At 36.8% G+C, this 12,696-nt stretch overlaps 1 protein-coding gene across 3 annotated transcripts; it reads left to right on the top strand.

Annotated features, from left to right (window-relative positions):
* Positions 1–523: 523 nt before the first annotated feature.
* LOC132186118 (protein TOPLESS) lies at positions 524–12,156 on the top strand. Of its 3 annotated transcripts, XM_059599939.1 has the most exons (28): positions 525–657; positions 1,090–1,230; positions 1,350–1,529; positions 1,643–1,756; positions 1,844–2,002; positions 2,574–2,751; positions 2,837–2,963; positions 3,079–3,188; positions 3,533–3,698; positions 3,843–3,952; positions 4,061–4,130; positions 4,243–4,316; positions 4,416–4,511; positions 4,605–4,700; positions 4,851–4,978; positions 5,093–5,327; positions 5,429–5,590; positions 5,674–5,781; positions 6,034–6,180; positions 9,029–9,139; positions 9,245–9,424; positions 9,505–9,633; positions 9,711–9,806; positions 10,290–10,475; positions 10,573–10,736; positions 11,279–11,554; positions 11,683–11,763; positions 11,905–12,156. In XM_059599939.1, exons 2-26 carry the CDS (start codon positions 1,151–1,153, stop codon positions 11,490–11,492), a joined length of 3,420 nt encoding a protein of 1,139 aa, XP_059455922.1. In that variant the 5' UTR covers positions 525–657; positions 1,090–1,150; the 3' UTR covers positions 11,493–11,554; positions 11,683–11,763; positions 11,905–12,156. The 3 variants fall into 3 exon arrangements, with proteins under 3 accessions (XP_059455923.1, XP_059455922.1, XP_059455921.1); XM_059599940.1 differs by lacking the exon at positions 11,905–12,156 and having other exon boundaries at positions 524–657; positions 11,282–11,554; positions 11,683–11,845; XM_059599938.1 differs by lacking the exon at positions 11,905–12,156 and having other exon boundaries at positions 11,683–11,845.
* The last annotated feature ends 540 nt before the right edge of the window (positions 12,157–12,696 follow it).

Genomic DNA, 12,696 nt, shown 5'->3' with positions numbered 1-12,696 from the left:
TCCATGAGTCGACTAATGGCAAGTAACGTAATAATATTTCGTTTCCGGGGTCAAAGGTTAGGGGACCGGTCCGAGAAAGCTTGTCGTTTCCTAAGGGATCTGAGACGGGAGTAAAGATCGCTTTCTCGGATATTCTAACCTCCTTCTCAGGCGTTCCTCTTTCTTTTTTTTCCACCGTGCGATGAATATTAAAAAATAGATCGAAATCAGAATTTTGAAAATCTACGGTCATATGAGGAACAGCCATACAAGGCGTGCCTACCTGAGTATTCCTCTTAAGTCTTGGTCCAACCCAAGCTGAAGGACAGCTGTCAGCTAGAGATTCCAAGCCGATGACCTCGACAAAGTGTTAGCCGGCTAAGTGGGGCCGACGTTAATTGTACTTATACATAACTACTATAACGTATCACAGAACTGATCGGATGTTCTATGGCTTATCAAAGTGATAAGCAGTTGTGATTATCCCCCCCCTTTATCTGTCTGCCTCCTATAAAAAAAAACCCATTTCAGCGAGTTCAATGTCTCATTATATAAATTTCTGGAGAGAGAAAGTTTGAGAGAGAGAAAGAGAGAGTAATACCAGTCCATTTATAGAGAGAGAAAGCTTCTCTTAGCTCTCTGCGTTCTGCCTGCGTTTGTGTTCTTCGGTTCTTTAAGGTAAGGGCTTCGTTCGGTTCTCTCTGTGTTTCTGAAATTTGGAATATTTTACTTTTAAGTATTTAGCTTTTTTGAGTTTTTCTTTGTTTTCTGGGGAGGTTTTTGCTTTTGCATCTTTGATACCCACATGGTCTAAAAGCAGCTTTCTTTCTATCTGTGATCCTCAAAAAAAAAAAAAAAAAAAATCACCCTATTTTTATTTTATATTTTTTAACCCGATTTTACTTTACCCAAGTTGGTGTGTTCTGAGTGCACGTAATAATTGTGTGCAGAAATGGGTTGTTTTTGTGTGCTATGGATGGTAGTTGAGTGATCTGGTTCTGGGGATGGATTTGAATCTATATGCTATTTGTTTTGCTTTTTTCTGAATAATTAAGGTAGTTAGACGCGACCCCTTTGGAGATTTCTCCGTAACTTATGAGATTTTTGCAGATCTAGTGGTGTTTTTGGTGATTTTCGTGCGTTTGGAATCGAAGAAGACGGGGCGGTTACTATGTCGTCGCTTAGTAGAGAGCTTGTGTTCTTGATCTTACAATTCCTAGATGAGGAAAAGTTCAAAGAGACTGTTCACAAGTAAGCTACCAAGTGTTTAGCTTGCGTATTTTTCTTTGGGTATTAATTTTGTTATGAAGTCCTATATGAATAATTGATTATGTATTTTGCCTCATTAATTGCTTTGTTTATTTAAATAGGCTTGAACAGGAATCTGGGTTTTTCTTTAATATGAAATATTTTGAGGATGAGGTGCATAATGGGAATTGGGATGAGGTTGAGAAGTACCTTTCTGGATTCACTAAAGTAGATGACAACCGGTATTCGATGAAAATCTTTTTTGAGATAAGGAAGCAGAAGTATCTTGAGGCATTGGATAAGTAAGATTACAATTTTGTATATTAATTTTCTAATTGTGGATTTTAGAATGAATGTTTGTTTTCGGAGATTATGTGGTAGATTGCATATTGATGGGACTTGTAAATTTTAATAGGCACGACCGGTCCAAGGCTGTGGACATATTAGTAAAGGATCTGAAAGTTTTTGCCACATTTAATGAAGAGCTTTTCAAGGAAATCACGCAGCTCTTGACATTGGAGAATTTTAGGTATGATAAATTTGTGTTCAAGTTATGCATGTTACAGTTGAAAACAACTAAGGAAATTTTACACAAAATGGGTTTGTTGCATCCCAGGGAGAATGAGCAACTTTCCAAGTATGGAGATACCAAATCTGCAAGAGCAATCATGTTGGTGGAGCTCAAGAAGCTGATTGAAGCAAATCCTTTATTCCGTGATAAATTGCAATTCCCCAACCTAAAAAATTCAAGGTTACGGACTCTCATCAACCAAAGGTAACTTTTCAAGGAATCCTATATGATTCAATTTAAATGGATTGGCTGAGTACTTGCTTTGAACTGAATTCAAGGTGTTTATGCCTGGTTGATGCGATTATTTTAATTACTTCATGTTTTATTTGATATGAGCGTTTTCTTATTTCATGGCATTTAGAATGTGCAATACTATTAACTGAGGATTATAATCTTTAACTATCTGTTTTATGATTACACTGCTCTATAAGTTGGGACTATGCAATGAATGCTGTTGAAAGCAACACAGAATGATCTAATTTTCCTGTAATTTGTCTTTGAATCTTAGTATGAATTATATGCTCCACAGTCTAGAGGCTGCACTTTTATCAGTTTTGGAGAACCTACATTGACATTATTACTCATCATCAGCTTACACTCATGTTAGTTATACATATCTGATATCTTGGTGCAAGTTACCACTTGAGTTGGCAGCATCAACTAAATAAAACCCGAGGCCGAATCCAGACATAAAAACTCTATTTGTGGATCACACTTGTGGACAACCAAATGTTTGGTTAAATACAGCTATCTGATATCTCAGTGTAAATTACAGCTTGAATTGGCAGCATCAACTATGTAAAAACCCGAGGCCAAATCCAGATATAAAAACTCTGTTTGTGGATCACACTTGTGGACAACCAAATGGTGCACGAGCTCCATCACCTGCAAACAATCCACTGCTTGGGTCCTTACCGAAAGCTGGGGGTTTCCCTAACCTAAGTGCACATGGGGTAAGTTACCGCTAAATTGACTGCGATGTCGACTTTGTTTGATGTTTATAGTCTTTCCATAATTTGCTCAAATTTTTGTGTTCAGCCTTTTCAACCTACACCAGCACCAGTACCAACACCACTTGCAGGTTGGATGTCCAATCCTTCCACTGTAACTCATCCGGCCGTTTCTGGAGGGGGAGCTATTGGTCTCGGTGCTCCATCAATTCCAGGTAATATAATTTTTTGTTTTTGTATTGGAAACTAGCTCCTCTGTATCATTATGGAGGTCAGATGTGGTACATAGTTCTGTTTTTAACTATTGAAGTGTTTCTTTGTGTTTTATAGCTGCTTTGAAACATCCAAGGACTCCTCCAACTAACCCTTCTGTTGACTACCCATCTGGGGATTCTGATCATGTTTCTAAACGAACAAGATCAATGGGGATTTCTGATGAGGTATTTATACTCACAGTAGCAGATATATTTTGGCCCTCTGTTTGTAAATTAGATGTCCACATTTCCTTTTTTGGATGTCGCACAATCTTTGCCCATGATTAATGGGGAAAAAGTAACTTCTACCACTTCTCCACAATAACTTCCATCTTGAGGCTGTTATGACTTTTCAAATCAAAAGTACAAGGGAATACAAGGATATAATCAATAGGCATGGATGCATCTAATGTACTATCATAAAACATTCTGCTTTTTCATAGCGGGCTCTAATACTCAAATGGAGGGATAATAATCATATTATTCTTTCTAAGTTACCTCATTTATTGATTAGTGTTCATTTTGTTCAGGTAAATCTCCCTGTTAATGTGTTGCCAGTATCATTTCCGGGTCATGGTCATGGTCAGGGGTTTAATGCACCTGATGACTTGCCCAAGACTGTCTTGCGGACTTTAAATCAAGGATCATCTCCCATGAGCATGGATTTTCATCCTGTTCAACAAACTCTGCTTCTTGGTCTGCACTCTTTTAAATCCTTTTGTTTTCATATATAAATATTTAACTACAACTAAGTGTTGGAATTGGTATATTTCCTTCCTGTAAGTGTTTTACATTTTATTTGGTAAGTGACTGATGAATGTTCTGGGTGCTATGCTTCAGTTGGTACGAATGTTGGGGACATAGGGTTGTGGGAAGTTGGTTCTAGAGAACGATTGCTTTTGAGGAACTTCAAAGTTTGGGATCTCAGTGCATGTACATTGCCTTTGCAGGTGTGTCCCTTCTTATGTTCATTCATGAATGGTACCAGTAAATTTGAATGCTGTACCCTTAATGCTTGTAATCATAGAGTATTTAAAACTGAACTGTATGAAATTCAGGCAGCTCTAGTTAAAGATCCTGGTGTATCTGTTAACCGCGTGATTTGGAGTCCTGATGGTAATTTATTTGGTAAGCTTAATATATTGGAATTCTAAAGTGTTTCATTTAATATAACAAATATGTATAACTTAAAGTTGAACTGGACCCATTGGATGATTCATTCTTTCTCTTTCAATTACAGGAGTTGCATACTCCAGGCACATTGTTCAAATATATTCTTATCACGGGAATGATGATGTACGGCAGCATCAGGAGGTATACCTAACATTAAGTTTGCCATTTCAGACTTTTACTCTTATCGTCTTTGGTATTTGAGCTGCTATACTGAAACTGGCCTTGAACTTGCTGATCTAGATTGATGCTCATGTTGGTGGAGTAAATGATATTGCATTTTCACACCCAAATAAGCAACTTTGTGTGATAACCTGTGGTGATGATAAGACCATCAAGGTTAGTTGGCCATATTACATTTTGGTTGTTTTAATCTTGACTGAAGGTAAAGTTGCCATGCCATGCCTTGCTAATTTTGTTTTGTAATTGTAGGTGTGGGATGCTGCTACTGGTGCAAAGCAATATACCTTTGAAGGTCATGAGGCTCCTGTTTATTCTGTCTGTCCTCACTACAAGGAAAACATTCAGGTTAGTGTCATTTCCATTGGTCATTTTCTCTCATTGCTTTAATTGCTTGCTTTGAGCTTGTCATCCTTTTTATTTATACCTTTCCTTTCTTGGTTTTTTCCCAAATACCAGTGTCTTTGTTCCTAAAATAGTTTTTTTGTTTTATGGTAGTTTATCTTTTCAACAGCACTGGACGGAAAGATAAAAGCATGGTTGTATGACAACTTGGGATCTCGAGTTGATTATGATGCTCCTGGTCGCTGGTGCACAACAATGGCTTATAGTGCTGATGGTACAAGGTAATACACTCAACCTATTGTGTTGGTGCTGTTTGACCTTTACTGTTTGTTGGGGCCTGGTCTGCTAAATCGGGTTTTTATACTTCTTTAACTGTTTTTTGTGGGTGTATGCAGGCTCTTTTCATGTGGGACAAGTAAAGAAGGGGAATCATTTATTGTTGAATGGAATGAAAGTGAAGGGGCTGTTAAAAGGACCTATCATGGATTCCGCAAGCGTTCTTTGGGTGTTGTGCAGTTTGATACAACTAAGAACCGCTTTTTGGCTGCTGGGGATGATTTCTCTATCAAATTCTGGGATATGGACAATGTTCAACTTTTGACAACTGTTGAAGCCGATGGAGGCCTACCGGTAGGCTCATCAAGCTCAAATAACAATTGAAACCACTTCATTTTTTTTTTTTTTTTGGGTCCAAATAATAGTTGCTCAGTTCTGTCTTTTCTACTTCCTAGGCAAGCCCTCGTATCCGGTTCAACAAGGACGGTGCTCTCTTGGCTGTTTCTGCCAATGACAATGGAATTAAAATTTTAGCAAATACGGATGGTATTAGGCTATTACGCACATTTGAAAATCTTTCTTATGATGCATCAAGAACATCAGAAGCTGTGACGAAGGTAGCCTTAACAGATTGGTAATTGTTGTGACACCTCACCCCAGCATGAACTAATCTTGTGTTATTATGTGATATCTCTTGCAGCCAACAATAAACCCAATTTCAGCTGCTGCAGCAGCGGCAGCAGCAGCTGCAGCTACTAGTGCTGGACTTGCAGATAGAGTTGCCCCCATGGTTGGTATTTCTGGCATGGTATGTGGCACATGTTTTTTTTTTTTTTTTCCTTCTTCTTCTTCTTCTTCTTTCCTTTAATATATATAATATATATCAGTTGGATCCTCATAATTTTTCTCCTCATCATAGCTTAGATGGCAATTATTATTCAATCACTCTTTCTATTGTTATTGTATTATCTTTTTCGCGTCTATATTAGATGGAGCTTCTACCATGAATTTATTATTCTTTTAATCTACATCAAATTGACAAGAATATTAACCTTGTCAGAACGGGGATGCTCGGAACTTGGGAGATGTGAAACCTAGGATAACAGAAGAATCAAATGACAAATCCAAGATTTGGAAGCTCACCGAAATCAATGAACAATCTCAATGCCGATCCTTGAGGCTACCTGAAAACCTAAGAGTAACCAAGGTTTGATATTTGCTATCTAACTTTGTTTGAGTATGATTATTTTTACATAATGAGTGGTTGACTATGTTTGAGATCCCGCTTTTTTACTCTTAAGGCAGTTCTTAGTACTTTGGCTAGTTCAGCAGTATTGTGTTCCTCTCTAAAATTTATTGATATTATTTGTGCTCTTTTGATGTATTGGAATATTTTAATATTATTGTTAGTATTATTATTAGAGGGCAATTATGCTATTGTATTTTTAATGCTAATATAAACAATATGTTAGTGGGAGCAGTAACCCTCATTTTGGGTCCTCTCTTTTTGACAATCTCTCTTATTTTCTCTTGTTTCCACTTTCATATTTCTCAACTTGATATTAGAGTAGAGGTCCTAAGTTTGAATTCTGACTCTACAATTTACCTCCATTTTCAATGAAAAAATTGCATGCGTCCTTTAGTTTCACATGTGAGGGAACAGTTTTTTTCTAAATTGGGTTGAAGAAATTTCCCCCAATCCGGTGTCTTAAGCTGGCATGTGTCCAAAATGCATGTAACATCCAAGTTTGGAGGAAAACTTTGCCTCAAGTAAGGAGTGTCAATATAAATTAAATTATTAAATTCACCATCTCCTATTAGTTCGAGTTATGAAATAACTGACTTAACAATTGCTACATTCTTTCCTACGAACAAATTAGTGCTTATTTCAAACAAAGCAGCTTCATATGCATTCCGAATCTGTTTTTGGCTGCTGTCTCTTCCTGTCTATGCACCTACCTTATCCTTGCTCTTTTCATAGACCAAAAACTTCTTATAGGACAGAGATGTTAATAGCATAGCACAGTGATTTTCTTGTTAGTTTGCATAAGCTTTTTGATTGGCAACTGATAATGGATTTTGAGGTATAACACCCTGAAGGCCCCAAAACTTAAGGAAGCTAGCTTTGTGGTAGTGATGGGGACTGTCATCTCTGTAATGCCTTACACTCTTATTCTTATGTATTCTGAGCTTGCCAAGCATATAGTAAAACATTAATTACTTTCTTTCTTCTTCTTTATTTATTTTTTATTTTTATTTTTTTAAAAAAATAAAAAAATAAAAAATGGTACTTGTCTAATGCTAATTGGTCAGTTTAGCGTGAAATGCCCTTATAATCCCACTTTTAAAGCCATCTTGGCTTCCAGAAGCTGATGCATTCATTTCAACTCAATTGCTCATTTACAGGTTGTCTCCTCTTCTTTTGCCTTTGAAATAGAAGGGATAGATTGGTGAATCACAGCCATTAGATCATGATTGGATACCAACCAGTCCTCCATTTCGAAGGCAAAAGGAGAGGAGCCAATTCCTTCATTTACTTTGTCAGTACCTCTTGGTAGACACAACTGCCGAAGCAACTGAGTGTTAAGATCCAGTTAGCACAGGGATTGTCCCTGCTCTGTTCAAGAGGATCATGCTAACTGAAGTCTGATTGTGGTAATTAGACACTTCGGGAGAAAGTAGGTGGATTTCTAGAGAAAATGACCACTTTCTGTTATTATTGTCTTATTTCAGACAATGATCATCAGTTCTAATAATTGAAGTTTCGATAGGAGGGATATAATGTTTACAGGAAGGGAAGGGAAGGGGTTTGTGGTGATGTTTTATTTAGAGAAAATGATTGAATCTGATGAGCTTTTTAAAGCAAAGGCACAAAACATGGGATTAAATCCAACTTGGCTTTAAAGAAGAAGAAAAATAACTGATTGATACGATATGAAATCCTAGATACTGAACTAAGAAATATGAGAAAAATTCCACTTGAAAGAATGTATTGCATTATACCACAAGTGGGAGTGTGTAGGTGATGAATCTCTTTATTTATTGAGGTAATATTAGGTTTTCAGATTAACCTTACTCGGATGCCATATATGGCAACAGGATCAAGAGGATTAAGTCAACATATTGGGCCTAAATGCTACTTTATACTGATTCGAAGATGACCTGTTGGCACAATTAGTGTTGGGAAAAATTAGGTCTATTATGCCCACATCCCTAACAGTCAATAAGCAAATTGAAAGGGAAATCAACAGTCATTATTCACTTAATGCTCATGAACTGCAGACCTTCTATATAAGGTTACTCTTCAACATTTATGTTTTGCTAGGAACTAGAACGGGAATTTAAATTCAAGTGGCATATAGAGTAGATTCGATTCATGAGCATTGGATTGATGAGGGTTGATATTGCTGTTACCCTTGAGGATTGTAAGGGTTGATAAACATGGGACCTCAAGCTGTCCAGCATAAATTAATATGCAGCTGTCTTTCAAACTTTATAGCCTCTTGTAATTTATAAGGGTTATTCCTGAAAATATAGAAATGTTCTAATTAACTTTATTGTTAAATTTACTACTTATCTCATAAGTTTAAGCTGATAGGAAAGAGTAAAATTTAATTAATAATACTTTTAATACTCCCCCTCGCGTGTGAGACTAAACAACATGTGTAGTATTTGATTTGAAATGATAAATAAATAACGGAGACAAGTTTCAAACTCAGAATCGTTGCTTTACCATATTAAACCACCAGTTATTCTAAAAGTTTATGTTGATAGGAAATGGTAAATTTAATCATTTAATTAATACTTTAACATCTATTTTGCAATTGTCTCTTTATCTTATCTGTCTATAGCAGAATTAGAATTAAACAGCAAACACTTTCCCTTTTAACAATATGATTGCTGAATATATCTGGCCTTTTCATTTTAATATATTGGGCTACTCTGTATTTGATCAATTCATGAACTTCCAACACCAATTTGACTCATAAGTTTTATCTGATCCATTTTGTTTCTGACAAAAATATCCTCATTAGCATTCTCCATGATTATTACAGATATCGAGGTTAATCTATACGAATTCAGGTAATGCTGTTTTAGCATTAGCATCAAATGCCATTCATCTGCTCTGGAAATGGCAGCGAAGTGATCGTAATTCTTCTGGCAAGGTACAAGGACAAGTGAAAGAAACTTGTGTCAACCTTAGTAGCTCTTTCATCATAGTTATGAAAATTGAGTTCCTTTATCTACAAACTTGGTGCTTTATATTGCAGGCGACTGCCAGTGTGTCACCTCAATTATGGCAACCACCAAGTGGCATTCTAATGACCAATGATGTTGCTGACACTAGTCCTGAAGAGGCTGTGCCCTGTTTTGCTTTGTCCAAGAATGATTCTTACGTAATGTCAGCATCTGGAGGAAAGATTTCGTTATTCAATATGATGACATTTAAGGTAACCCATGAGTCCTATGTAGCTTGAAGTTTATTTTTATTTTTCATTTGACCAATTTCAATTTCCTTATGCAACTGCAGACAATGACAACTTTCATGCCACCGCCACCTGCAGCAACATTTCTTGCTTTCCATCCACAAGATAACAACATTATCGCCATTGGCATGGATGATTCCACAATTCAGATATATAATGTTCGCGTAGATGAAGTATGATGTAGTATATGGACACAATCTATAATATTAATGGTTTGGGATGTTATTTGCTTACAATTTTCTTGATGCAGGTTAAGAGCAAGCTTAAAGGACACACTAAAAGAATAACTGGCCTTGCCTTTTCTCATTTACTGAATGTGTTAGTTTCATCTGGAGCGGATGCTCAGGTAATAATTTTCCTATTCAGATGTGTTGCAAATTGGTCTTGCTTTCCTGATTTAGTTGTGAAATTGTGATTGAAGTCAAACTAATCAATGACCTAGATCTCATTCTTTAATGAATCTGCAACCACCATTCGGTTTCAGCAAGGCAGAGCTAACCCTTATCTACTGCTCTCTAAAAGGCCTGCAGAAATTCAGCCTTGATATGATTAAATGACTAATTGACGTTGGAACTTATTTGTATGACGTCTTTAAATAATTCCCAACTAACAATCAATGCTTATTTCTTCTCTGACATGCAATGCTTTTACTGACTCTTGTTCATTGTTGATTTTCTCCGGAATTGATACAATGAATTTTCCAAACGATCATCGAAGTGTGAATTATTATCATCAATGAATTATTCCTAAATTCTGAATCGGATGTAATCAGTCATTCTCATGGTATTTATAAATTGTTCACTTACAATGGTACTTATTCTTTCTCTAGCTTTGTGTATGGAAATCTGATGCATGGGAAAAGCAGAAGACCAGATACTTGCAACTTCCAGCTGGAAGAACTCCAGCACAGTCAGACACACGTGTACAGTTCCATCAGGACCAAACACACTTTCTGGTTGTACATGAAACTCAGCTTGCCATATATGAAACAACAAAGCTGGAATGTGTAAAGCAGGTATTTTAATTTATAAGTGCTTTATTTTGGGGGAAGTAACATATTGCTTTCAAAAAATATATATATTTTTTTCTAATATGAATTCTTCTATTTCCAGTGGGTCTCACGAGAATCTGCTCCCATCTCTCATGCAACATTCTCATGTGATAGCCAGTTGGTATATGCCAGCTTCCTAGATGCAACAGTCTGTGTGTTTAGTGCTGCCAATCTCAGACTACGCTGTCGAATCAATCCTTCTGCTTATCTTCCTGCTAGCGTGAGGTAGTTCTCTACCTCCAAGCCAACTTGGGCTTATTCAGATCAGTTTCCAGCTTTAGAAAAAATGGACAAAAATAATTCTTCCTGCATAAGGAATTCTTCTAATTGGAACTCAATTGACCTAGCAATGCATGATGTGTTCGGCTGACTTTTCATCCTTCACAATAATTCATTTTCTTTTGCAAATTCCTTAGAATATTTAATTAAAAAGGTAAAAAGATATCTCATAAATTGGAAAGTGAAATTGAAACATAATTTTGGTTTTCGGTAAAATATTTTACACTGGATAGTTTACTGGACCGCTCAGACCGAGGTTCCAAAATATGCTGAATTCTTTGCAATTGCATCTACATTTGAATGAAGCTGGTCTCTAAACTGGTAAAAGTGCTTGTCCAGTACTGAAGAATTTGTCAGTTCTATGTATGTCATGTTTTTTCAATCATTTTTGTTATTTTACTTGGCAATGGAAAAATTAATCGCTCTCTCTACCGACCTATACATGTGATAGCTATTGTAGATTCCAATCCTTTGTTTCCTCAATGCAGCAGCTCTAATGTTCAACCACTCGTGATTGCGGCTCATCCGCAAGAACCAAATCAATTTGCGTTAGGGCTTTCAGATGGGGGGGTTCATGTCTTTGAGCCCCTTGAATCTGAAGGCAAATGGGGTGTGCCTCCACCGGTTGAGAATGGGTCAGCGAGCAGTGTGTCAGCTTCTCCTTCAGTTGGAGCTTCAGGTTCAGAGCAAGCCCAGAGATGATCAAACAGCTGCCAGTGACAAGTTCTTTTACATGCTTGCTTGCTGGCCCATCTCAAATTTAGGTATCCTCTACACTTCTTCTTCTTCTGTTTTTTAAGAGCATTTGTAGTTTTGTTGAATCTCCAGAACTTCAATGTTGATATATTATGTTTTCTTCTCTTTCTCATTCATATTTGATTTTGTTGCGCAGTTTGCGGTTGATGACATGTAATTTACTCAAGCAAGGACACTGCAAAATATGTAGATTTGACATGTTTAATCAAATTCTGAGGTAAATGCTGTAGGAGTATTAACAATTGAATGCCATTTTACTTTTGGGAAGGAAATTCTTCGAAAAAGAATTTATATTTTTTCCTCTCAACTCTTCTTCCAATTATTGAAGTTCAATTATGTTTTATGTATCAAATCTCAGTGCAGCCTGCTTGAACGGCCCTTAGCACTCACTTATCAAGCAAATAGTGGCCAGCTATCCGAATCTTTCTTGTTTCCCACACTTGTTTTTTTGACTGATCCTATGACTTGTTTCCCACGGAAGAAAGAGTTTTAAATTATTAATGGGATCAAATGTGGTAAAACACTATGGTTTAGAATTTTGGCGGACAACCAGAAAACACTCTATTCCAGATAACCCATTCAAGCATGTACCCTTTGAAAATATTTGAGATGCCCAATTATGCTTCCTTTCCCTGTCTAACACTATTGTGTCCAGAGACTCATGAAAGAACCCCCACTGGAGAGCAAAATAGAACAAGAAGAAGCCATTAACTTCCTTCTAGTGGGAAGAGCCTAGGGCTCCACCTTCATGCCTGTTGAAGAAGAAAGAACCGGCTCTCACCGGGGGAGCCATGGCCAAAGCAAATCTTCATAGTTGTTTGAAAGGAGACGGTATAGAAGAAACTACAAACGTCACAGAAAAAAATTAATTTCCAGTATGAATTTGTGACTTTTAGAGTGTTTCCACAAAAAATATATCATAAGCAAAGCTTGACATTTGTAGACGTCTCACTAGCTAACAGCTGTGGGCCATCAGTCACTTTAAATATTTAGCATTAATAACTAATAAAACTTTGTGCAAATTTTTAAATAATTAGAGATGCATATCAATTCAACCTCGAAAGCTGCTGATGGTTCCCTTTCTCCCTGTAAGAAAAGAAAACTAAGAAGAAATAAAAATGAGTTATTTGACACCACCCTTTGGGGTGCG

The sequence above is a fragment of the Corylus avellana genome, chromosome ca7 (genome assembly GCF_901000735.1).
Source record: "Corylus avellana chromosome ca7, CavTom2PMs-1.0".
Lineage (NCBI taxonomy): Eukaryota > Viridiplantae > Streptophyta > Magnoliopsida > Fagales > Betulaceae > Corylus > Corylus avellana.
The sequence above is the reverse complement of the archived record's forward strand: the minus strand, read 5'-3'. Positions and strand labels throughout refer to the sequence as shown.